The sequence below is a fragment of the Megascapheus bottae genome, chromosome 15 (genome assembly GCF_031878675.1).
Source record: "Megascapheus bottae isolate mThoBot1 chromosome 15, mThoBot2.hap1, whole genome shotgun sequence".
NCBI classification, from domain to species: Eukaryota; Metazoa; Chordata; class Mammalia; order Rodentia; family Geomyidae; genus Megascapheus; species Megascapheus bottae.
In genome coordinates, this window is record NC_143523.1 from 46,924,910 (window position 1) to 46,950,874 (window position 25,965).

The 25,965-nt window shown below is 45.5% G+C and overlaps 2 protein-coding genes across 2 annotated transcripts; one reads left to right on the forward strand and one right to left on the reverse strand.

Moving 5' to 3' along the window:
* The first annotated feature begins 753 nt into the window (after positions 1 to 753).
* Positions 754 to 17,470, forward strand: Vdac2 (voltage dependent anion channel 2). Its single transcript, XM_090346622.1, has 10 exons — positions 754 to 907; positions 1,131 to 1,185; positions 2,210 to 2,278; positions 5,297 to 5,346; positions 8,389 to 8,541; positions 8,630 to 8,682; positions 8,965 to 9,192; positions 11,751 to 11,901; positions 15,163 to 15,220; positions 16,913 to 17,470. The coding sequence occupies exons 2-10, from the start codon at positions 1,155 to 1,157 to the stop codon at positions 17,002 to 17,004; spliced, it is 885 nt and encodes a 294-aa protein (XP_090202748.1). The 5' UTR covers positions 754 to 907; positions 1,131 to 1,154; the 3' UTR covers positions 17,005 to 17,470.
* A 2,516-nt stretch (positions 17,471 to 19,986) lies between these two features.
* Positions 19,987 to 21,896, reverse strand: Comtd1 (catechol-O-methyltransferase domain containing 1). The gene is made up of 7 exons (XM_090346980.1): positions 21,758 to 21,896; positions 21,532 to 21,644; positions 21,167 to 21,272; positions 20,961 to 21,079; positions 20,829 to 20,883; positions 20,548 to 20,681; positions 19,987 to 20,346 (listed from the first exon to the last, which is right to left on the reverse strand). Exons 1-7 carry the CDS (start codon positions 21,849 to 21,851, stop codon positions 20,194 to 20,196), a joined length of 774 nt encoding a protein of 257 aa, XP_090203106.1. The 5' UTR covers positions 21,852 to 21,896; the 3' UTR covers positions 19,987 to 20,193.
* Positions 21,897 to 25,965: the final 4,069 nt, after the last annotated feature.

Sequence of the window (25,965 nt, forward strand, 5' to 3'; positions counted from 1 at the left end):
GCGTCCTCACTATTCTAGCACCCCCGGGTCACTTAGGTGGGTGCGGCAGTCCTACCCGGGGCCCTGAGTAAGCTTGTCTCCCTACCACAGCCAGGGCGCTGCGTGCTGGTGAAGCAGCCCGCGTCTGGGTGGGGAGGCCACAGAGTGTCCCCGAGACTAGAGCCGAGGGGCGCGTGCCGACTGAGGCGCTCGGAGGGGAGGCTCTAGAAACCGCTCAGGGCGCAAAGCCCGGTCCCGGGGCACAAAGACTCCGCGATGGGCCGAGGAAGGCCCGGCCGGGGCTGCAGACATCTCCCGTACTGACACTGAGGGTGTTTCACGAGGTCCGGGCAGACCGGGAGAGGAATCCGCTAGGCTTCTCGCCGGAGGCGTCCCGAAGTAAGCCCGCCCAGCCTGCGAACCCGCGCCCCGGAGCCGAGGGCGTTGGAGAGCCGTACGTGACCCGCGGGGCGCGCCCGGAGCCCGCCCCTTCGGTGACGCGGGCCGGGCCTCCGCCCCACCCCCCGCCCGCGCGCACGTCGTCGCGCTGCTTCCGCCGTTCCCCTCCCCCTTGCCTCTGGGGGCTGCCCGGCTCGCTGCCTGACCCGAGGCCCGACGGCTTCGGTTCCCCCATCCCCCGCCGACGGACGGAGGCAGCTCGCCCGGGGGCCGGGGTACCCTCGCTCCACGGAGCTGCTCAGGTGTAGGCTGAAGGGGACGGCGGGTGGCTCTGTGGGGACAGGCGCGGCGGGCAGCCCCAGGGACAGCGACGGGGTCCTGGCTGGGGGAGGACAGGGTTGCGGCGGGCGGAACGGTGTCTCCTTCACTTCGCCCTCCAGCCGCGGCAGCTGCAGCCGGACCTTGAGCGAGCCGAGCGGCCTGAGCTGCGAGCCGAGCGGCGGCGGCGGCGCCCTCAGGAGACCACCAGGTACCGCCCTGGTCGCCTCACGCCGACCCCCGGGGGCCTAGGCCGCGATGGCCGAGTGGGAGGCTCGAGCCGAACTCGGGGTTGGACTTGGCTCCCTAAGATGGCCGCGCGGCCCCACAGCCCCCTGCCCCTCTCTGTCCGAGACCCTCTTTGGATCCTTTGACCCGCCTTTGACTTCCCTCTCCCCCTTGCTAACCTCGCTTCTTGTCCCCTTCCCCCGCAGATCACCTCTTCCCGCGGCTTCGCCATGGCGACCTGCGTACCGCCCTGCGCGCGGCGTAAGTGGAGCGGGCAGCTCTGCGGGATGGGGCGTCGGGGTTCGGGAGTCAAAACCCGTCGGCCAGACGACCGCGACTTGCCTCGCCCCTTGGGGGGACTTGGACATTTAGTCCCCGTCGGTGGCCACTTTGGTCCTTCGTCCGACCATCGCCTCTGCAGAGGAGGAGCGGGGCTGCGGCACTGGGGGGCCGATAGAGGGCTGGGGGGGCGTTGGTCTGGGGCCGTATTCACCTTCAGCTTCTGGACGGGGCTGTGGTAAATTCGGAAGGCAAAAGTTTGAGCGGCTGAAAGGTTCTGCCATAGGGGAAGTAGAGCGGTTACTTTTCGAGAGGAAGTCGTCGTCTGCTTCGAGAGAGCGCAAGGTCATTACATGTGCTCCTAAGGGCGTGGACGTGCCTTTGTAGAATGAATGAGCTAGTGGAGAGCTCAGATGGCTTGCCCTTAAGCCTTACTGCTCTGACCCAAGACTTGGGAGTCGTATTTATACATTTAAAGTGTCATTTGATATTCAGTTGATGTAGGCACTAGAGTGAAATATAGACGGCTGCAGTTTTTTTTCTAGGTGTCAATTCTTAGTTTCTCAGAGCATTAAGGTCCCTTTCACCCCTGAGTGCTAGTTTTGGTGTCATGAGGGTCCCAAAGGGGGGAAAAATGCCTCTTGAAGTTTTGCTTTTTGTCTCAGTTGAATCAGCTCTTCTTGATGAGCTTTGGCAGATGTAGCTATTTATAACATGTTCTTTGCAGTGAAGTTTGTGTAGATACTGTAAAATTTAGGAGTAGAAAGTTTTTGTTTTTGTTTTTTTCAATTTGAAAGGACTTTTCCAAGTTTGTATAACATGGTTACCCATTTTAGAAATAGTCCATTGTCAGGACTCCTTCATGAATCATTATAGTTTTATTGTAACCTCTGGAATTCCAACAAATTTGGACTACTTTAAAGGTTAGTGTGTTTCATAGCTCATTTCCTTCTGACAGAAGGTGAGAGAACAGGATCATTAACACTTGTATCTTTCTTTTTCCCAGCAATGTGTATCCCTCCATCATATGCTGACCTTGGCAAAGCTGCCAGAGATATTTTCAACAAAGGATTTGGTAAGAACTTAGTTTTTTTTTTTTTCTGATATTGTAGATCTAAAGTGAAAACATGTGCTTGGATCCTCATTTCATGACTCCCTCCCCCATTTCTTCTGTTAGGTAATTTTTTTTATTAAAGAATTTGTTAACATAGATTTTTACATCATATTTCAAATGTCATGCTAAACAAGTATTAAAGAAAGGAATCTCTATATCTGTTAGGTAAATTTTTAAATTAAAATTCTATCAAGTAGGGCTGGGAGTTTGGCCTAGTGGTAGAGTGCTTGCCTATCATGCACGAAGACCCGGGTTCGATTCCTCGGTACCACATACATAGAAAAAAGCTGGAAGTGGTGCTGAAGCTCAGTAGTAGAGCTCTAGCCTTGAGAACGTCCAAGGACAGTGCCCCCTGAGCTCAAGCCCAGGACTGGCCAAAAAAAAAAAAAAAAAAAGAAAGAAAAAAAATTCTATCAAGTAGATATTAAGTTCACTCTAGTTTCTTAAAAGTAGAGTTAGTATAACCTTTAAGAAAAAAGTAGCTTCTGTATTTGTGTGTGCGTTGGAGCTTATATGAGTATGTTTTCACCGGTCCTGAGGCTTGAACTTGGGGAATGGAGACTGTCCCTGAACTTTTTTTGTTCAAGGCTAGTGCTATACTAATACTACTTGAGCCTCAGCTCTGCTTCTTCTTTTCTTTTTTGTTGTTATTTTGTGTACATAAGATAAGAGTCTCATGTACTTTCTTTTTGGGACTGGCTTTGAACCCTGATGTTAGTTAGATTCCTAAGTATATGTAAGCTACTGGCACCCAGCTTCATTTGTTACTTAGAGCTTAGGTTTTGCTGACTGGACTTAACAATCTATTACTATTTCATGTGTGTGGCAGTTGCTTCTAAATGTTGTTCAAAGTTAAGAATTTTTAAAAGTAATTTTGAATTTTCTTGAAGATTTATTCCCTACACCCATGTTCTCTTTTAGATAAATGTCTTAAGTTTAGGACACACTGTTAGGTATTCAGAGATTTAAGTCAAACAAGTAGTTTTCTTTCCTTTTTTTTTTTTTTTTTTTTTCATGTGCATGTCTGTAAGTGCAGGGGGAGGAGGGTACTGAGACTTGAACTCAAGGCCTTTCACTCTGATTTGACTCTTTTGTTCTTTGCTGATGATCTAGCACTTGAGCCGGGCTTCTGGTTCTGGCTTTTTGTTTTCTAATTGAAGATATGAGTATCTTAGATTTGTCTTCCACTCTGACTTTGAATGGTGATCTTCAGATATCATCAGCCTCATGAGTAGCTAGCTGTAGTTATAGGCATGAGCTACCAGCACTTAACTAAATTTTCAAATCAAAAGGTAATGTTTTAAGTTTAAAAATAATTGGAAAGTTTTTTTGGGGAGAGGGGGATGGGAACCATATATCCACTAGCACATTAAGGAAGGTAGCATGGAGGTGTTCTCTCCTTTGCCAACTCTGTTTAAGTAGAATTACTTTAAATCTTTTAGATCAAGTTTGTGTATCCTACCTGACATTGTAATGCATACCTATAATCCTAGTTATACATGAGACTAGTTCTTGTTATGCTTGAGGCAGAGAAGAAAGATCAGGCTTGCCTAAGGACAAAAAGCTTAAAAGCCTACCTGAAAAATTAAGCAAAAAGAGGCTGGGCATGGCTTAGGTAGTAAAGAGCTTGTCTAGCAATTTCAAGGTTCTTGAGTTCACGTCCTATTACTGCCCAGAATATTAAGTAAGCAGAATGAATTCAATACATCTTTATCTTCCTGTGAAAATAACATTTTTTTTTCTTTTTTTGGCCAGTCCTGGGCTTGAGCTCAGGGCCTGAGCACTGTCCTCAAGGCTAGAGCTCTACCACTTGAATCTAAGCTCCACTTCCGGCTTTTTTCTATGTATGTAGTACCGAGGAATTGAACTCAGGTCTTCATGCTAGGCAAGCACTCAACCACTAGGCCAAACTCCTGGCCCAGAACCTTCTTTTTTTTTTTTTTTTTTTTTTTTTGCCAGTCCTGGGTTTGAGCTCAGGGCCTAAGCACTGTCCTTGGACTTTCTCAAGGTTAGAGCTCTACCACTTGAGCCTCAGCACCACTTCCAGCTTTTTTCTACGTATGTGGTACTGAGGAATCGAACCCAGGTCTTCATGCATGCTAGGCAAGCACTCTACCACTAGGCCAAACTCCCGACCCCAGAACCTTCTTTTTCTTCTCTTTTTGAGTGCTGTCCCTGACCTTTGTGCTCAAGCCTAGTGCTCTGCTGTTTTGTGCCACAGTTCCATTTTTGGTTTTCTGGTGGTTAATTGGAAATAAGAATCTCATGGACTTTCTTAGGATTACAAATGTGAACTACCAGCTATATAAAGTCTTTTTTTTTTTTTTGCCAGTCTTGGGGTTTGAGCCTGGGGCCTGGGCACTGTCCTTAGACACTTTTTGCTCAAGGCTAGCACTCTGCCACTTGAGTCACAGCTCTATTTCTGGCTTTTTTCTGTGGTTCCAGGGAATCAAATCCAGGGCTTTGTGTATGCTAGGCAAGCATCCTACCACTAGACCATACTCCCAGCCACCAAGCTATGAAGTATTTAAGTAGCTGAAGAGTTGTATAGAAGGGTATTTTATTATTGTCTCACTTATTTACAATGTATTCCAGCCAGTCTCACCCACTAAATCATCCCCTTGTGGAATTAAAAAAAAATAGATGATTGATAGATAGACAGACAGACAGACTGGAAGTATGGCCTAGTGGTAGAGTGCTTGCCTAAGACGTATGAAGCTCTGGGTTCCATTCCTCAGTACCACATACACAGGAAAACCTGGAAGTGGTGCTGTTGCTCAAGTGGCAGAGCGCTAGCCTTGAGTGAAAATGTCTAAGAACAGTGCCCAGGCCTGAGTTTAAGCCACATGACTGGCAAAACAAAACAAAATGAAATATATAGAGGGAGAGGGGAGAGGAAGTAGATAGATGTATATGTATCTTTTATACAGATAGGTATTTTATTATTTTGTGGTCTTACTATTTATTTATTTTTTGAAGGCTTTGGATTGGTGAAACTGGATGTGAAAACAAAGTCATGCAGTGGTGTGGTGAGTATGCAGAAAAAACTGGAAGTAGTGCTGTGGCTCAAGTGGCAAAGCATTAGCCTTGAGAGATCCCAAAGACAGTGCTCAGGTTCTGAGTTCAAATCCCAGGATGAAAAAATAAATTCTGATGAACCATTGTAGTTTTTCAAACCATAAAAGTTACAGCTGAAAGATGTCTATCTATTTTACCTAAAGAGGCAAATATTAATTTGTTTGAAGTGATTTGCATGTAATCTAGTTTATTTTGGTACTGTTTTTTTTTTTTTTTCAGTTGGTCATGGGGCTTGAACTCGGCCCCTGAGTTCTTCAGCTCAAGGCTACCACCCTATCCTTGAGCCAAGCCCCACTTCACATTTTCTAGAGATTAGTTGGAGATAAGAGTCTGGTCCTTGGGCCGGGAGTTTGGCCTAGTGGTTAAAGTGCTTGCCTAGCATGCATGAAGACCCGGGTTCGATTCCTCGGTACCACATACATAGAAAAAAAGCCGGAAGTGGTGCTGAGGCTCAAGTGGTAGAGCTCTAGCCTTGAGAAAGTCCAAGGACAGTGCTCAAGCCCAGGACTGCAAAAAAAAAAAAAAAAAAGAGTCTGGTCCTTTTGTGCCCTGGCAGGCTTTGAACCTTGATCCTCAGATAGCCTCCTGGGTAGCTAGAATTTCAGGCATGAGCCACCACCCCAGCTCAACAGTTATTTCTTAAAAGAAGTCTTTTCCCTGTTGCAGTGTATAAGTGTATTATTGTGTATGTACACAGAACTTGGGAAAGACAATGGTCTTTGGGATTCTACATACTCTGATAACAGGCAGGCCACTTCTTAGCCTCTTTAGAAGAGCGCTTTCTCTTTATCTCTCATTTTTGGTTTTGTTTTGGGTCAATTCTGGGGCTCGAACTCTGGCCTGGGTGCTATCCCCAAGCTTTGTGCTCAAGGCTTAGCACTGTCTGTGGAGCCACAGGTATCACTTCCAGTTTTTGAGTTGGAGATAAGAATCATAGAACTTTTCTTCTTGGGCTGGCTTTGAACCTTGATCCTCAGATCTCAGCCTCCTGAATGATTACAGGAGTGAGCCCCTGGTTCCTTGTGCACATTTTCTTAATGTATATCAGTTCTGGGCATAAAAAATACTTAGTAACTAATAAGTTGAGTATAGTAACCATTTAGATAGTGACCATATTCCAGCAGTACTGTGTGAACATTTCTTCATGCATGCATTTTGAGAGTTTATGGAGTTGGCTAATTTGAGTTGTATTTTTATATGTAGATTTTGATCCATAAATTTTTACAAAAGAGTAAAAGTTGGGACTGGGAGTGTAGCCTAGTGGTAGAATGCTTGCCTAGCATGCACAAAGCCCTAGGTTTGATTCTTCAGTACCACATATTCAGAAAAATAGCTGGTAGTGGCGAGGTGGCTCAAGTGGTAGAGCACTAACCTTAAGCAAAAAGTGTCTGAGGAGCCAGGCACAATGGCTCATGCCTATAATCCTAGCTACTCAGGAGGCTGAGATCTGACAATAGAGATTCAAAGCCTGCCTGAGCACTAAAGAATGTGACTCTTTATCTCCAGTTAATTACTAGAAAATGGGAAGGGGGTAGCCTTGAGCTGAAGAGTACAGGGACAGTGCCTAGGCCCATAATTCACACCTCATGCCTCACAAGAAAAAAAAAAGGCCACCACCCTACCCCTGGGCCTGGGTGTTGTTCTTGAGCTCTTCCTAGGCTACCTCCCTACTCTTGAGCCAAGCCCCACTTCCTGTTTTCTAACTGTTAATTGGAGATAAGAGTCTTTTGTCCTTTTGTGCCCGGACTGGCTTTGAACCGTGATCCTCAGATCTCAGCCTCCTGAGTAGCTAGGATTACAGGCATGAGCCACCACACCCGGTTCACTGTTTTAATAGGGATTTCCTTTTACTTAAAGTGCATGTAAATGAGCATAGCTTTTATAATGTTCAACTTAACTACCTTCCACAGACAGGAAAAATTTGTGTGTTCCTCGGTGTTAATTATTTAACAAATGACATCTAAACTGGATATCAGAACTTGTAATTTTATATCAAATGTTATTTTCTTGCTGGATGCTGGTGGCTCATGCCTGTTATCCTATCTACTCAGCAGGCTGAGGTCTGAGGATGATGGTTTGAAGCCAGTCTGGGCAGGAAAGGCAACAAGACTTTTGCTCACTTATGGCTCAAAAGTGGTAGACCACTAGCCCTGAGCACAAAAGTTCAGAGACAGGGCCCAGGCCCTGAGTTCAAGCCCTAGGACGGGCACACACACCAAGTTTTTTGTTTGTTTGAACACTAGCCTTGAGTTTTCTTAAGGCTAGCACTCTACCACAGCACCATGTCCGTTCTTTTTCTGTGTATGTGGTACTGAGGGATTGAATCTAGGGCTCACTCCTGGCCTTTAAGTCTGTTTTAATGTGGGATTGAATGCCAAGTTTAGACTTGACTTTTTTTGTTAAAGCATCTATTTTTAGGAGATGCTAACAAATACTCTTTTCTAAGTGAACAATGACACAGACTTAATATTTTCTTGTTCTGCAGGTGTACCAGTTTCTGATTGAAGTTTTCTTTGATTAGGGTACTAGGGTTTGAACTCAGGGTCTTGTGCTTTTTTACTTGGCTTTTTACCCAAGACTATCACTCTACCACTTAAACTGTTTTTTTTGTGGGGTTTTTTTTGTTTGTTTGTTTGGTTGGTTTTTTTGCTGATTAATTGGGAATAAGAGTCTGGGATTTGTCTGCCTGGGCTTGCTTCAAACTCAGTCTTCAGATTTTGGTTAGGATTAAAGGCTTGGGCCACCAGCACCTGACTGATTTTTTTTTTTTTAATCCTAGGTAATTTTGCCTTAGTGGTTTTAATAAAAGATGTACAGATTATTGTTAATTAGCTACAGGTAAATTTTTGATTGACTGGTTAGTCCATAAGGTGGCAATCAGATTGTAGTCTGTCACGCTTCTACATAGTGAAGTTATAGATAATATACAAATTAGGCAGTACATTCTTCCAAGCTTATGAGAAGGCTCATTAGATTATTTATTGTCTTATTAGGAATTCTCAACATCTGGTTCATCTAATACAGACACTGGTAAAGTTACCGGGACTTTGGAGACCAAATATAAGTGGTGTGAATATGGTCTGACTTTCACAGAAAAATGGAACACTGATAACACTTTGGGAACAGAAATCGCCATTGAAGACCAGGTGATATTTTAAAGTGTATTAATTTTTACTTTTGTGTTTCATGTGGGAAATAAAGCCGAACATAAACATTTTTTTCCTTCCAAAATAGATTTGTCAAGGTTTGAAACTGACATTTGATACTACCTTCTCACCAAATACTGGGTAAGCATGGACATTTTAAACTGCTATCATTGACTTGCTTTCAGATATTCGCCTCTTTTTATGGTAGTATTAACTTGTTTCTAGTTCTAGAAGCAGTGTTTCTATGTTAGTGGCAGTCTAGTTACTTCCTGTGCCCTTGTTTTTATCATTGAACTGTTGTATAATGTTTTGCTTTCCAATCATACTGTAGTTTATTTAAATGTGTTGTCTGTGTAGAAATTGTAGATTATAAGTCTTTGTCACTGACATCACTTTTAAGACAGTTTTTTTTCCCCCCCTCAGAAAGAAAAGTGGTAAAATCAAGTCCTCTTACAAGAGGGAATGTATAAATCTTGGTTGTGATGTTGACTTTGATTTTGCTGGGCCTGCAATCCACGGTTCAGCTGTCTTTGGCTATGAAGGCTGGCTTGCTGGGTACCAGATGACCTTTGACAGCGCCAAATCAAAGCTGACAAGGAATAATTTTGCAGTGGGCTACAGGACTGGGGACTTCCAGCTACACACTAATGTGTAAGTATTTTCCTCTGCCTAGGGTATTGTGATATAGCCCCTTAGAGGGATGGCATTTGATTTGACTCTGCTTATCTCTTACTAATGTAGTTTCAACCTGAAAGATTTCTCTTTATTAATTGGCTTGTTTGATTGGAAATGTTCTTGGCAATTTCTAGAGTGTTCTTCGGGAGTATGTAGTGAAAGTATTAGTTTGACTCTAGATGCAGAAAGAGTAAATATTCACTGTACTTGAGTTGTGGTATGCTTTTACACTTTCATAAACTGAGAGAGGGGAATGTGAGAGTATGGTTTCTGTCTTTTCTTTCTTTCTTTTTTCCACCAGACCTAGGACTTGAGCCCAGGGCCTGAGCACTGTCCTTGGGTTTTCTCAAGGCTATAGTTCTACCACTTGAGCCATTTCTGGCCTTTTCTGTGTATGTGGTACTGAGGAATTGAACCCTGGTCTTGGTGCATGCCAGGCAAACACTGTACCACTAGGCTAAACTCCCCCTTCCCCCCCCCCTTTTTTTGATGGCTAATTGGAGATCATGCTCATGGATTGTCCTGCCTAGTCTGGCTTTTTTTTTTTTTTTTTTTTAAAACCATGATCCTGAGATCTTAGCCACCAGAATAGTTAGGATTACAGGCCTGTACCACCAGTGCCTGGTCATTGTTCTTTTGACTTCATTACCTGCAAATTTGCGTTCATTGGTAGGATTGCCTGAAATGTATGGTGTTTTTACCTAGTGCAAATGAGATAATATGCAGAGCACTTAGCATTTTTCATCATTAAAACCATATATTGGTAAATAGCAGGAAAACAAAAATTAATGGCCAGGGCTGGGAGCATAGCCTAGTGGTAGAGTTCTTGCCTAGCATGCACAAAGCCCTAGGTTCAATTCCTCAGTACCACATACACAGAAAAAAGCTTGAAGTGGTGCTATGGCACAAGTGGCAGAGTTCTAGCCTTGAGCAAAAAGTGTCCAAGGACAGTGCCCAGGCCCTGAGTTCAGGGTCTAGGACTGGTTAAAAAAAAATGGCTATAACTTTTAGTTAGTATGTAAGATCTTTTTTAATAGTTTGATGTTTTATTTTACTTATTTATATTTACCAGTCCTGGGGCTTGATCTCAGGGCCTGTATGTTATCCCTGAGGTGTTTTTTTTTTTTTTTTTTTTTTTTTTTTTGTAGGTCATGGGGCTTGAAATCAGGGCCTGGGTACTTCCCCTGAGCTCTTCAGCTCAAGCTACTGCCCTACCCCTGAGCCAAGCCCTCCATTCTGTTTTCTAGAGGTCCTTTTGTGCCCAGGCTGGCTTTGAGCCTTGATCTTCAGAGCTCAACCTCCTGAGTAACTAGGATTATAGGCATGAGCCCCCGTGCCAGCTCATAGAGCTTCTTTTGCTCAAGGGTAAGGCTCTACCACTTGAGCCACAGTGCCACTTCTGGCCTTTTCTGTGTATGTGGTACTGAGGAGTTGAACCCAGGGCTTGATGCATGCTAGGAAAGCACTCTATTACTAAGCCACATTCCCAGCCTGTTTGTATATTCTTAATACTAGGGATTAAACCAGAGGGGTTAAACAAACTCTACCACTGAGCCATAATCTGGCTCACCTGAGTGTGAATGCTCAAAGGGTTAAGATTCTTGGTGGGTATTTTTTTGTTTGTTTTTTTTTTTTTATGTTTGCCAGTCCTGGGGCTTGAACTAAATGTCTGGACACTGTCCATGAGCTTCAGGGCTAGTACTCTACCACTTGAGCCACAGCTCATGTTCCAGTTTTTTGGTAGTTTATTGGAGTCTAAAAGCCTGGGTTGTCTTCAAACTGTGATCCTCAGATCTAGCTAAGGATTATAGGTGTGAGCCAACAGCGCACCCATGGTGTTTAGAATATTTCAATAATTTTTGTCATAGCGTTTATGCATTTGAGAACATGACTTCTATAGTAGAGTGAAGTATAATCCTTAGAGAAAGAATGACTGGGAATGTGGCTTGCTTAGTGGTAAAGTGCTTGCCCAGCATGTATGAAGCCCTGAGTTTGATTCCTCCATACCACATATACAGAAAAAGGCAGAAGTGGTGCTGTGATAGAGTGCTTTGATCAAAAAGCTCAGGGCCATTGCCCAGGACCTGGGTTCAAGTCCCAGGGGGAAAAAAAGAAAAAAAAGACTATAAACTTTTTTTTTTTTTTTTTTTTTTGCCAGTCCTGGGGCTTGAACTCAGGGCCTGGGCACTGTCCTTGGGCCCTTGTTGCTCAAGGCTATTGTTCTGCCGCTTGAGCCACAGCGCCATTTTTGGCTTTTTGTGTGTGTGTGTGTGTGTGTGTGTACTGAGGAATTGACCCTAGGGTTTCATGGATGCTAGACAAGCAATCTACCACTAGGCTATGCTCCTGGCCCAAGACTACTTTTCAGTGAGCATTAGAGAGCAACATGAGTAAAGCATTTTTTCCCCCTACTGGTTCTGGAGATAGAATTTTCTACTTCTGAGCTCTGGCAGTGATTTACATTTAAATGAAATGCTACAATATTAACCCAAGCCTTAGAGTTGATTACATTGTTTGCATTTAATAATTTAAAGCAACGATGGGACAGAATTTGGAGGATCAATTTATCAAAAAGTATGTGAAGATCTTGATACTTCAGTAAACCTTGCTTGGACATCAGGTACCAACTGCACTCGTTTTGGCATTGCAGCTAAATATCAGTTGGATCCCACTGCTTCCATTTCTGTAAGTATTTCTGTGGGCTTAGAATGGGGTTTTGGTTTTGAGAGACTATGTTAAATTGCTTTGAAAATTTGAACTGTGATTCACACACATTGTCCTATTAGATGGATTGGATTGGGTTAGAATTTGGAATGCTGGTTTTGTTATGGAGACAGTGTTAGAGAGTGGATTTCTATGTTTAATGCCAGAAACTCTAAGTTGATATTAACCACAAGCTCCAAGGCTGGATATAGCCAGTTTTTGTGGCCTTGGGGGAAACAATAGAGTTTGGAAATAGCTGTATATTAGTAATACTTTCACTTTGTCTTATTCTGGTTTATGAGCGATCTTCAGATTTGATCTAGGAGGTCACTGGTACAAATGGCATATTTACAGGTGAAAAGCTGAAGCTTGGCAAGGAGAGCCAGTGTGGACTCCATGTCTTGTCTGGGTGGAACAGAATCTCTTACTTGGCCTTTTATTGTCCTTTAAAAGCCCTGTGTCTTGAGGGCTCCCTCTACTTTCTCAAAGGGCAAAGTAAGGTGGTTGGCCACTCTGGTCCTATCCTAAGGTTCTTCCTTGTTCAGTACCATCAGTGGTAGTGTATTGAATGGGAGAGTGTAGTGTGAGGGTGCAGAGCAGCTGGCTTCAGGTCAGCAGCTTGTTCCTGTGTCAGATACTTATAGATCAGGGACTGCCTGTTCAGTATATACTGGAAATGAAAGAAAGTTAAGCCATTCATAACATTTTGTTTTTCCCCAATCCTGAAGCTTGAACCCAGGGCCTGGGAACTGTCCTTGAGCTTTCTCAAGACTAGCGCTCTACTACGTGAGCTTTTTCTGAGTATATGGTACCAAGGAAACCAACCCAGGGCTTCTTCATGTATGCTAGGCCACACTACTGGTCCAGCAGTTAAATTTCTGTTGCATAAAGTGTCCCTGAGGACAATGCCTTGATAATTTAGGAAGGTTGTGTTTTTTTTTTTCTTCAGTTTTTTTAAAAATTAAAGTGAGTTATATTAGGCTAGTTTATTGTAAATACACAAAATTCCCATCATCCCTAAATATTGCTTCCTACATTTGCCAAACATTAAAATTTATATTTCACTTGGTTTAATTGGGGAGGCAGTGCTCTGCATACTGAGTTATATAGTCTAGGCAGTTTTTAGCCCTCATTATATATAGTCAGAGAACAAGAAGCACCCTGAATACTTTCCCATTGGCAAAGTTGCTTCATTTATTGTTCTCTCTTACGTTTCTCCCTGCAGCATGTCAATAAATACCTCAGGATTCACATACCCGCTTTTCTTTCTTTCTTTTTCCCTTTCTTTCTCTCTTTTCTTTTTTGCTGTTCCTGGGGTTTGCTCTGGGCCTGGCACTGTCCCTTAGCTGCTTTTGCTCAAGACAAGTGCTCTCTCTACCACTTGAGCCACAGTGCTCAAGTAGTTTATTGGAGATAAGAACACAAATTTCCTGTTTACACTGCCTTCTGAGATCCTCAGATCTCAGCTTCCTGAGTAGTTAGGGCTCCTGGCTCTCTATTTGTAAAATTTGGGCTTTTATTGCTAACTGTAGAATACTTTTCTCCATTAATAAGCATTTGAATTTCCTGTTTGTATTTTTTGTTGTTGTTGTTTTTATAGTCCTGGGGCTTGAACTAAGGGCTTGAACACTTTCTCAAAGCTAGTGCTCTACCATTTGAGCCACAGCACCACTTATAGCTTTTTCTGTGTATGTGGTACCAAGGAATCAAACCCAGGGCTTCATGCATGTGAGGCAGGTGCTCTACCACTAGGCCACACTCCCAACCCCAGAATTTCCTGGGGAGTTTTTTTGGTAGTGATCTTTTTTTTTTTCCCCAATCCTGGGGCTTGAACTCAGGTCCTAGGCACTGTCCTTGGACTTTCCCAAGGCTAATGTTCAACCACTTGAGCCACAGCACCACTTCCGGCTTTTTCTGTGTGATACCAAAGAATCAAACCCAGGGCTTCATGCATACCAGGCAAGCACTTTACTGCCACTAGGCCATGCTCCTGGCCCCTGGTCCTGTGATTGATTGATTGATTGTTTTTTTTTTTTATTTATTTGTCCTAGGGCAAATAAATAGGGCCTGGGCATTTTCCCTGAGCTTTTCAGCTTAAGGCTACCTCCCTATCCCTTGAGCCACATCGGGTCATCTGGTTTTCTGGTGGTTAATTGGAGAAAAGAAATCTCACAGACTTTAATACCTAACTGGGCTGGCTTTGAAGCCCAATCTTCCGATCTCAGCCTCTTGAGTAGCTAGAATTACAGATGTGAGCCACAGTGCCTGGCTTGGCCCCGTGAATAAATAAATAGATTATTTATCTATCTATATCTATATCTATCTATCTATATATATATATTTAATTTTTAAATTTTTTTTTGCCAGGCATGGGGCTTGAACTCAGGGCCTGAGCACTGTTCTTGGGGTTTTTTCTCAAGGCTAGCATTCTGCCACTTGAGCCACAGCACCACTTTCAGCTTTTTCTATGTATTTCATAGCAAAGAATCTAACTTGGGTCTTCGTGCATGCTAGGCAAGCACTTTACCACTAGACCACTCTCCCATTCCTGACTCCATGATTTCTTACTGTCTTTAAGTGGGGTACAGAGGGATTGCCATTTAACAAAGCTGAAGGTTTTCTTGAGCCAACTCACGGGGTCATTGGTAGCTCATGAAGACTTGTTATATAGTGTTGATTTATAAGTACTGTGTGTGTGATTTTTGCTTTACAGTTAAGTCATGTGTTTCTATGTTTTATTTTTGCCTGCTTTTATGTTTAGACTAAATGGAAGGATTTTTATTTATTTATTTATTTATTTTGGTAGGTTGTGGGGCTTGGACTCTGGGCCTGGGGCTGTCCTTGAGCTTTCAGCTTTTCTAGTGGTTAATTAGAGATAAGAGTCTCATGGACTGTAGTGCAGTCTCCAGAGTAGCTAGGATTTACAGGCGTGAGCCATCACTCCCAGCTGGAAGGATGATTTTTGTGAGAGTAGATAGGCATTTTTTTGTTACTGGCACTATGGCTTGAAGTCAAGGCCCCTTATTAGTTTGCTCAGCCTTCTTTTTTTTTTTTTTTTTTTAATCATAGAGTGCTGCCATTTTAGCCCAGTGAGAATGGATAGTCTTTAAGTGGCACTTGATTTTTGTTTGGTTGAGACACATAACACTATATTATCACATGAATCAGAAAGTTTGACTTCAAAATATGCATGAGCTTTGTGTCTTTATTCAGAATTTTTTCCTCACATTTTTTTTTTTTTAGGCAAAGGTTAACAACTCTAGTTTAATTGGAGTGGGCTATACTCAGACTCTGAGGCCTGGTAAGTATTCTTGATAAGTAAGTAGTATTAACTTACTGTGCAATCATTTATGTAATAGAATTGCTTTTTTTTTTTTAAGAAGTTGTAGTTTCAGCTTATCATGACGTTTTCCTCAAGTGCTTCTTCGTGATAGGGTTTTTTTGCAAAATCAAAATACATGTCACACCTAAGAAAGTTAGCACTGACTTTTTTTTTTTAATATCATTTCTCAATTCAGACCATTGCCTTACTGTGGTGTCTCACATGTCTTGTAACTTTTTTTTTTTCTCATCAGAATTCACCCCTGTGCTTGGTTTGTTCTGTCTCTATAGTCCTATTTACTTTATTGGTGTCTAGTACTGTTTTCTGAAGCAGCACTTGTCAGATTTGAATATGGGCTTGAATTCCCTGGAAGTCTGTTCGTGTTCAGAATCTAGCCTGTGGATTCTGATGCAGCCGGTGTGGCTGTGGATTCTGATGCAGCCGGTGTGGCATAGAGTGGTCTGTAATTTCAGTACTCTCCTCAGTTCACAGCTTAAACCATTTGTTGACAAGGTTCTCAAGTGTCAGGTGATTATGGTGTCAGTGGCTCACACCTGTAATCTAGTCAGAAGGCTGAGACACCAAGGATCAAGGTTCAAAGCTAACCCTAACCAAAAAATACTAAGAATCTTCTATTAATGAGTAAAAGTAGAAAGTGGTGATGTTCTAATGATAGAGCACCAGCCTTGAAAAAAGCCAAGTGAGAACATAAGGCCCTGGGTTTAAGCCCCCATACTGGCACAAAAAGAAATCTTAAGTAGCGAGATCGGGGCCGGGAGTTTGGCCTAGTGGTTAAAGTGCTTGCCTAGCATGCATGAAGACCCGGGTTCAATTCCTCGGTACCACATACATAGAAAAAAGCCGGAAGTGGTGCTGAGGCTCAAGTGGTAGAGCTCTAGCCTTGAGAAAGTCCAAGGACAGTGCTCAGGCCCTGAGCTCAAGCCCAGGACTGGCAAAAAAAAAAAAAGAAAGCGAGATCGTTCCTCCTCTTGGTAGGCACCTTCTTCTTATGACTATTTTTAAACCTAAAAGAAATTTGAGAGAATGATTAGTTAATATGTGCAGTCTTCATCTACATTCACTTTTTCACACAATCATTAAAAATATATATATATATGTATGCAATAAGCATAGCCTAAAAGTAAGAAATTACAGTATAACTATTTTGTAGCCACATTTTTATTGTGGCTACAATATATTGGTTTTTTGTTTGTTTGTTTTTTTGGTGGGTCATGGGGCTTGAACTAATGGGCCTGAGCTCTTTAGCTCAAGACTAGCACTCAAGACCATCTGAACTACAGTTTCTTCCTACAATATTGTTATATCCAAAAAAATTAATAGATATTCTGAATCAGATTGTCACATTTTCCCCTTTGTGTCTTTCTAGGATTTTCCTCTCTAGGGTCTAGTTATGATTCTTAATCTACAATATAATGTATCTTTTAGTCTGGATATTATATTGAACATATCTTTGCGAACTTAATTGTTGTTTTATGCTTTGTGACATTGTACCTCACCAACTGAATTCTTCCTGTTATTTCTACTTCTGGACACCATCTGGTGGCTAGTACTACTATTTTTAACTGGCAGGCCTGTGGGCTTATCAGAAGACGCACACTGGTGGTGAAGTGTTTCAAAAACAGCTCATCATGGTGATTTGCTTTGATACAGGTGTGAAGCTCACACTGTCTGCTCTGGTAGATGGGAAGAGCATTAATGCTGGAGGCCATAAACTTGGGCTTGCCCTGGAATTGGAGGCTTAATCCAGCTGAAAGAAACCTCTGGAAATGAATATCAGAAGATTTGGCCTTAATATATTTCCATTGTGACCAGCAGGCTTTTTTCTTCCCCAAGAAGGTGATCAAAACAAAGGATAATCTAAACAAGAGCTGTATTTTAAATATTAGACAGTTACTTGTTAGCTGGTTTCTAGTTCAATTGGTTATCTAGTTACCAATGCTGCAGTCGTGCAGTCATCTATACATTATTTAAATGTATTTAACTGTTAAATGCGCTACCCACCAATAATGAAATAGACCTTTATGAAAACTGTGCAATTGTGTGCATGTTTGTTTTTATGTTCTTTTATCATTGACTGCCATTGAATGAGATAGATCAGTGGATGTTTTAAGATGAGGGTAAAATTTTTTTTGTTAAACTCAGCCATCATTAGAATTACTTTTGCTATCCAAGAACATTACAAATTATGAATAAAACAAGTATATATAATTAATGGCTCCAAGTACTTGCAGAATTAAAAGTTTTCCAGCTAGAGTTAAATCTTCCTGGTATATGTAGTTAATATTTTACTTTGCTGGTAAGCATTTTGCTTTTTATCTAAATATGTGCCACAAGGTTTCCCGTGTCCTTTGAATAATTGACTTTTTTAAAGACATATACGTTCATACCCTTACAGTTTCTAAGCTTGTACAGTTACATTAACCCCAGAGATGGGAATTACTAAGTGGTTAAGGGAAAATGTAGGATGGTGCAATAGACCTTAGTGTCTGTGGGTATGTCATTCCAGGGGTACTACCTGAATGCTAAGGGCAAAGCTCAGTGCTTTAAAATTGCTACAAAATATAGAAATTTACCTATATCATTCATACACTAGGGCTAATAAACACCATAACTTTAAACCACATGGAGTAGGCTTCATTCCTATCACAAAATAACTGTACCCATTAATAGTACTCACCCAAAACTTAGATCTTAGTGTTCTATATTAAATACTGTTGATGCTTTTACTCATTTTTCCTTTAACACCCCCACCTTTCAAAAAATGTAATGTTTTCACTTTATCACTTAAGCATATTACTGCCTTATCCTTTGACTACGTTTGGTCAATAACCTGTAATCCACAAATAAAGCAGGTTTATAGTATTGTATCCCTGTCGGCATTTGCTAAGGAAAATGCACCAGGCCCTAGCTAGCTTGGGGAATGGTAAGTGGATGTAAGTTGTCCACTGTGTTATTAGCTAGAAGGGCTTAGATTGGCCTGAGAAGACTGTGCTCATTTCCTTCCAGACAGATGAGTAATTGAAAGCTGGACTAGGGTCAGACTAAAAGCAACCTCATGGCCTTTGCCTTGATTTCATCTGGGTTTCAGTGATTGAAGTGTGTAACTTTGGTTGGAAAGGTAGGAAAACAAGTTTTCTGGTGGGAGGAGATAGTTGGAAGGATAAAATGAAAGATTAGAGAAATGAGATTTTCTTGAGCACACCTGGAATATGAGATCTGAAGTTCCATTTGAAGGGGGTGAGAACAGGTAAGAAAGTGGTAGTACTTTGGGATTTAACCCTTATAAACATACATGTTAAAAACTCCAGATAGCCAGGCGTTGGCAGCTCACCTCTGTAATCCTAGCTACTCAAGAGGTTGAGACCTGAGGATTGGGATTCAAAGCCAGTCCGGCACTAAAGTCCAAGAGACTCATCTCCAGTTATCCACTGGAAACTGGAAGTGGCCTTGTGGTACAAGTAGTAGAACACTAGCCTTGAACTGAGGAGTTCAGGGACAGTTGTGCCCAGTCCCAGAGTTCAAGCCCTACTACTGACCAAAACAAAACAACCTTTCCAGATAGAAAGTGGCCTTGTTGTGCAAGTGATAGAGCACTAGCCTTGAACTGAATAGCTCAGGGACAGTGCCAAGGCCCAGAGTTCAAGCCCCACTACTAAACAACAAAACCTTTCCAGATAGAGATCGAAAGGGATTGGCTGGTTTGGCCACATAAAGGCAAAGGTGAATGTCTCTCCCCAGATTCATGCCTCCGTGGCAGCAGGCAGGAATTTAGTCAGGACCTTGGGTATAGAGATAGGAAAGTGTCTTACCAGCAAGATAGGAAAGCAACTCATACTGGCAGTGCAGCATAGACCTGTGGATTAGTGCAAGTTATGCACCATTACTGGTGATGCCCAGTAGGCCAGAAATGTACAGACAAGATTTCTTAATGTAGGAAATCTAGCACCCTGCTGGCCTTAGTGAACCAGTGCACAAGTCAAAACAGAGAGTCATCTGTTTATCAAGGGTGTTTTCAAGAAGTCTATTGGGCCTAGTCACTCATTAGGACTCTAGTAAGCTTTTAGGAGTTAGGGAGAAAGGGCAGAGTATGGACCCTGAGGATTGTGAAGAATGTAAGTCGTAGTAGCTGTGGGAATATGAAGATCTCTGCTGTGCATTTATGTAGCTCTTATGGGAAAGTCTTGTGTTCCAGGAGTGTGTGCATGCGCCTGCACTTTCAAATGCCAGGGCTTGAACTTTGGGCCTCATGCTTTTGCTTGACTTTCATGCCCTCAGGTGGCACTCCACCACTTAGGCCAACCTCAGCAGGGATGCAACTTCTGCCTGTGGCTTGAGGCAGTGTGAGTGGAAAGAACCTGTCCTGTGTTAGGAAGACAAAAATCTGTGAGGTTAGGGAATTTTGAATGGCAAAGTACCTGGCTTGCAGTCCATTTCCAAATGGTGGGGAAAGCCTCATTCTATATCCTCAAGGAAATGTATTAATACTACATACTGAAGGACTTGTTTCATTTTCCTTCAGTTCAGGGGAACTGCAGGTCTATAAGCAGGCCTTGAGCCCTCGGGTATAGGATAGAGGCCCTCCTGGTGATGCCCACTGACCAGTACTTGGCACAGTCCCAGCTGTAACGAGCCGAGAACTGCCTGGCCCCAAGGGATCTTGGATCTAGTCAGCTCTGCATGAGGAGAGGCCGGGGAACGTGGCTTCCTGCCCGTTTCTGGAGGCTAGGTCCATTAAATCGGTACCCTATCTAGCTATACCCTGATGTCACGGAGGCCACTAGAAAAGCTGCCTGAGCTGTTTGCCCATTTCCATTCAACACCAGGTAGGGAGGCTCAGTGTCACGTGTCCCCAACTCTTTATTGTCACTTAAGAGACAACCCTGGGAGTTCCCAGGTTCGCTCTCATGCGCAGGCAGTGGGGGCAGCCAGTCCTAGAGCTTGAAGGCTAAGGTGAGGCCATCGTCCAGGGGCAGGAGGCTAATGTAGACCCTGGCGTCCCTCCGGATGCGCTCGTTTAGGTTTCTCACGCACTCTGCCTCCACATCCCCTCGCCGAGGCTGCAGGACCTCACCACGCCACAGGACCTGTGGGGGCGGGGCCTGGGTGTGGGTGGGGCCTCGACCGGAGGCGGAAGGGGCGGGGCAGGTGCTGGAGGCGTGGTGCTAGCTGCACCGGGTTTGTGTGTGTGTGCGCGTGGGGTGGGGGAGAGGGAGGTTATAGGTGGGTGCAGGGAGCGGCCACCCCTTCCCCGCCCCGAGCGGGTGCTCTCTGGGCCCAGCCCTTACTCTGAGCACGGCGAGCACGCCTCCGGGGCGCAGCAGCTGCAGGCACTTCTCGTAGTAGGCGACGCAGTTCTCTTTGTCGGCGTCCACTACCGCCACGTCGAAGGTGCCGGCCTCGCCCGCCGCCAGGAGCTCGTCTATCCGGGGAGACGGGGACAGACGCGGCTGAGCCCAGGAGGCCGGGCTGTTGGCGCCGTCAGTGTCCCCAGGCAGACTTGGCCCTGTCTCCCGTCAGTGACCGTGTTTGCGAAGTGGAGCCAGGCCCTTCCCGCGCCGGTGCTCACCCAGGGTCTCCAGGGCGGGCTGCAGCCGAAGGTCGATCTTCCGCTCCACCTCCGCCTGCGGAAGGAGCGAGGTGAGGCCCGGCACGCCTCCCTCGCCCGCTGCCCACGTGGGCAGGAGTGCGGGACACTCACCTGCCTCCACAGCGGCCGCCCCAGCTCCGGGGGTCCGGCGTCCACCTCGCAGGTCACCACGCGGCCGGCCGGGGGCAGCGCCAGGGCCAGCGCCACGGCAGAATAGCCCGTGAAGGTACCTGGGACGGGAACACGGGCAGGTTCAGCCAGGGTGGGGGACGTCCCGGTGACCCGGGCCCCCAGCGAGCTGGACTGCGCGCCCATACCCAGATCCAGGACTTTCTTGGCCTTGATGAGCCGCGTCAGGTTAGCCAGAAGCTGGGCCTGCTCACAGGTCATCATGGATTCCCCCTGCGGCTGCTCCAGGGTCAGCTGTGAATGGGGAGAGGGTGACACCAGCCCTGCCAGTCCCCCACCCTTGCCTTGAGGTTCCGAGTCCCCCCGCCCCCCCCCCCCACAAGGCAGGCCGTGGGCGTGGCCTGTAGGGGCCAAGGCCCCGGGGAAGGTCCACCGCGTGGAGCTGGAGACCCGGAAGCCCAGAGAGGGCCATTGCCCCAGCCCAAGGTCACACAGCCTCGTGGGACCCACCCAGCCCGAGGTGGTGCCTATTCCTGTTCCCGGCCCTGCTGACCAGCCGCAGGCTCCTCAGCACCGGGTGCTCCCGCATGGAGCGGCTCAGCAGATACTGCCACAAAGGGTGGTCCTCGGGGGGCAGCAAGCGCCAGCGACGCTGGAATCGTCTCCCTGCAGAGATCGGGGTGGCGGGGTCAGGGCCGGGGGCTCCGCAGCACCAGGGGTTAACCTGAGCTACAGCTGTCCACCCTTGCTCCGGCTCCCGAGGGCCGTGCTCTACTCACCCAGGAAGAGCCCTGCGGCGAAGGCGGCTCCCAGCGCGGCCGAGCCCAGGGCCAGCGCAGCAGGAATCGAGAGTCGCGGCACCAGCTGGATCATGGTGCTGCTGACAGGCGACGGGTCACGAGCACCGCCGGAGCTGCGGGGACCGACTCCGACCCAGGGGCGGGTTAGGCTCCACCTTATCCTGGCTCTGCAGGCACAGTCCTAACCTAGGACACCATCTGGTGACCACATCGCCACACTACAAGCTCCGCCCGAGGGCCGCGCGCCATCCGGTGGCAGTCCGTGGAACTTCGCCGGGGCGCGGCCGCAGGCCCAGCAGACCTGTCTGCTGTCCACTGTCTAGACAGACATCTGTGGCTCGGATCCAGTGCCCCACCCGAACAGGGTTCTTTTCGCTACCATTTCTGCTGAGCTTCTAGGCTGTGTATGTATGTGTGTTTAGTCAGTTTGGTAAAAAGCATGTAACAAATACTGTTCCCAGAGAAACAAGAGGGCCTCTTAGGGAGAAGCCCAAGGTTGGAATTTGGTTAGAACTAGAACTAAAGTTCAGGAGTTTTATATAGACCTAGATAATTGGGTGCTGACAGATTTAATATCTTTAGTGGCTGGGATCCTGTTTTAGGGTGTTAGGCATGCCTGAGTGATCTTGGGCCTACAAGTCGCCCTGAGCCCCCGTTTCCTTTCCATAAAAGCGTGTTCACAAGCTTATCATAAAAAGGCACCAGATTCCACAATTTGGCACACAATAGGTGATCAATAATGGCAGCTACTATTATGATCCTTGGTTGGAGGGAAGACATCTTGGGAAAGATGACATCAGGAGAGAACCCTTTGCAGAGTTGTGCTGGTGGAGGTGAAACATGCTGTACTTGTGTGTGGTTTCAAGGCAGCAGAACAAGCAGAGCAGATAGGCAACCCAAACTTTGTTATTCCCACTTGTGTACAGTGAGTTGTCCCAATGTCTGCAGCAGGGCTTCAATGAAAAAATCCAAGTGAAGAACCTTGATAGAGTCAAGATCCTAAGGGCACAAGGGCAGATGGCTGCTGCCCTATAGAGGTCTCCTTGAGTGGTGAGTTTACTAACTACACTGGTGAGGCCTTGAGTTCCAACAGCCTCCATTCCTGGTGGAAGCAGTGGTGTTCAGTGACAGAGTGACTTGACTGAGAATCACACCCCCAAAACTTGCACCTCCGATTGATACAGAGCTTTGACGATTCTGGCCTAGAACAAGCAAAGGTGCAACAGGAGTCAAGAACTTGGGGCAGGACTTCTGGAGCTGTGCCTTTCTCCTTCAAATCAGAAACAAGGTGGACTAGCCCTTCCCACCCAGTCACTGGCAGATCCCACGCAGGGTGGGGAGGGAGCAGGTTTAGAGGTTTATTCTGAGTCTGGTCTCCCAATTTGCTTCTCCCTTCCCTTCCAGGCTAAGCACACAGCAGGTGCTAAATAAATGCTCTCCAACTAGCTTCTAGATGGTGCCTTAAACGCTCGCTGCCAGAGCTGCCAGCAGTCAAAACAATAATGGGAGATAGGGGCACTTTATTGAACACCTTAGTGGGTACCAAGTGCTGGCATCCTATTTTCCAGGAAGAAAACGAAATGCCAGAGATGTGCCAGGCTCCCCAGATGCTGTCTGGCTTTCCCAGACTATTGGGCCTCATGCACCTCTCCTACCCCACTCAGTGCAAACAAGCTTTCCTGGCACCTCTGGGTGCCTCCAACAAATAGGCTGGCACAGGGCCTTGAAGTTGGCTGGGCCCTTTCTCCCCTGTCTGGGGTCCTGGTTATCCTCAGGTCCTCATCTCGCACCAGAACCTGCCTTCCCCAGCCTGGCTTCAGGCTGGCTTCTGTAGAGGTGGAGGGAACAGGCCGGGAGGGAGGCATGTCACCATATATTCCCGTCAGATTAAAAAACTAATTTGAAAAGATTAATGTATTCCATTCTTGTTACGCTGGCTCTGATACCTCTGGGCCTGCGGCCGCTCTGCCTCCTGATTATTGAATTTTTATGGCCTGGTAATTAATTGCAGATTCCCTGTTTTGTTCTATTTCTTTTTCTCTGACATTTTAATTTCAACAAAAAGCAGTGGTCTCCATGCAGGTTCTCTCTGGAGATCCTAATGGTCTATAAAACAGAATGACTTATGGACGTGGCACCCACTCCAGTTGGCGAGCGATTGTTTGAAACCTTGCTGATCACGCAAAATTTAATTTTTCCACCTCCCTCTGCCTCTTGCTGAGCTTTTCTTGTCTCTTCTCTCACAGTCTCAGCTCCTGATGAAGGGAGCAAAATGTAGCCAGTGTGTTAGAGTTTTTCCTTGAAGGCTGAGGGCTAAAGATAAAATGTGGGGAGGGAATGCATGGCCTTGGGCAGCTTTGAACAGTGATCCTCAGATCTCAGCTTCCTAGTATCCAGAATTACAGGCGAGCCATCAACGCCCAGCTGCCCTTTTGTCCCTCCCTAATGGCACTCCTCTGTTAATTAAGAAAGCTGCCACCAGGGTGGTGGCTCAAATACTACAGTGCTAGCTTTGGGGACAAAAGCTTAGGGATAGCACTGAGTTCAAGCTCCAGTACAGACAGGCGGAGAGAGAGACAGACAGAGAGAGAGAAAGAGAAGAGGGGGGGGAGCAGGCAAGCAAGTTAGTTCACTAGGGCCAAGAAAATTAGTATTATGGAGTAAGGGCTGGACTCAAATGGTGGAGGCCTGCCTAGCAAGTACCAAGCCCTGTCCAAACTTTAGTACTGAAAAGAAATAAAAATTGAGTTGTTGGTATTGCAGCCTCACACATGATAGAGTCAATTCAAGCCCAGTACAGTGATGCAGATTGACTCAGGTAGAGAGAGAGAGAGTGAGAGTGTGTGTGTGACTGTCTTGGGACTTGAACGCAGGGCCTAGGCATTGTCCCTGAGCTTTGGTGTTCAAGGCTGGCCACAGCTTTGCTTCCAGTTTTTTGGTAATTAGTGGAGGTAAGTCTCCTGAACTTTTTTTTTTTTTTGCCAGTCCTGGGCTTGAGCTCAGGGCCTGAACTGTCCTTGGACTTTCTCAAGGCTAGAGCTCTACCACTTGAGCCTCAGCACCACTTCTGGCTTTTTTCTATGTATGTGGTACCGAGGAATCGAACCCGGGTCTTCATGCATGCTAGGCAAGCACTTTAACCACTAGGCCAAACTCCTGGCCCGTCCTGAACTTTCTTATTAGAGTTAATTTCAAACTGTGATCCTCGGTTTCTGCCTCATGAGTAGCTAGGGTTTACAGGTGTGAGCCACTGGCACCTGATTCAGATAAACATTCGTATCCAGAAAGTGGAGGCATAGCTCAAGTGGCAAAGTACCAGCTGTGCATGAAAAAGCGGAGACTTTGAGTTCAAGCTCCAGTACCAGCACAAAAGTAAAATAAACAAAAAACTCAACAACATTCCAAGCCAAAATGAGACCCTAGAATTGCTAGCTTTCCACAAAGTTCTGGAAGAGACCCCAACTCCTCAGCTCTGTTAACATCATGTAGGCAGGCCCCCTTTCCCTCCTCTCCCCAGAACTGAACAGCACATGAAGGCTACGGAATCGGAGTGGGCCTAAGGAACAGAAGTGGAACCTCTCCAGGGCAATGGCAGGTAAGGCAAGTGAGGGAAGGGCTACAGCAGATGTCCAGATCCCGCCCCCCCCCAAGGATACTGCAGCAACTCACCTCTTCCTGTGTGGTAGGAAGATGGGCTGTTACCATTGCCTAGTTCCTCAGGCGAAGCTGGAAATCTCTGGCTTTGGCTTTTGGTATGATTTCTTATAGGTAGGGCTTTTTTTTATTCTTTTTGCTAGTTCTGGGGCTTGAACTCAGGGCCTGAGCATTGTCTTTGGGTATTCTCAAGGCTAGAGCTCTACCACTTGAGCCACAGCACTACACTGGGCTTCTTCTGTGTATGTGGTACCTTGGAATTGAACTTGGGTCTTTGAGCATGCTAGGCAAGCACTCTACCACTAGACCATGTTCTCAGCTCATTTTTCTTTGTTTCTTTTTTTAAAAAAATCATTATACAGGTCATGCACAGAGGCTCCCAGGGTGCCTCTGGTGCTCTCCAGGCCTGTTCTACATCTCTTCATAATGACTTGTGTGGCCTGTCTCGTCAGGTCTAAGTACGGTCCATTTATTTATTTATTTGCCAGTCCTAGGGCTTGAACTCAGGACCTGGGTACTGGCCCTAAGCTTTC

Coding starts and splice junctions, on each gene's coding strand:
- Vdac2 (XM_090346622.1), top strand. CDS start 1,155: ATGGCGACCTGCGTACCGCCCTGCGCGCGGC. Junction 9,193..11,750: donor TTCCAGCTACACACTAATGT/GTAAGTATTTTC, acceptor AATAATTTAAAG/CAACGATGGGACAGAATTTG. Junction 15,221..16,912: donor TACTCAGACTCTGAGGCCTG/GTAAGTATTCTT, acceptor GCTTTGATACAG/GTGTGAAGCTCACACTGTCT.
- Comtd1 (XM_090346980.1), bottom strand. CDS start 21,851: ATGATCCAGCTGGTGCCGCGACTCTCGATTCCTGCTGCGCTGGCCCTG. Junction 21,645..21,757: donor CGCCGCAGGGCTCTTCCTGG/GTGAGTAGAGCA, acceptor CGATCTCTGCAG/GGAGACGATTCCAGCGTCGC. Junction 20,347..20,547: donor GCGTGCTCGCCGTGCTCAGA/GTAAGGGCTGGG, acceptor CCGCCCCCACAG/GTCCTGTGGCGTGGTGAGGT.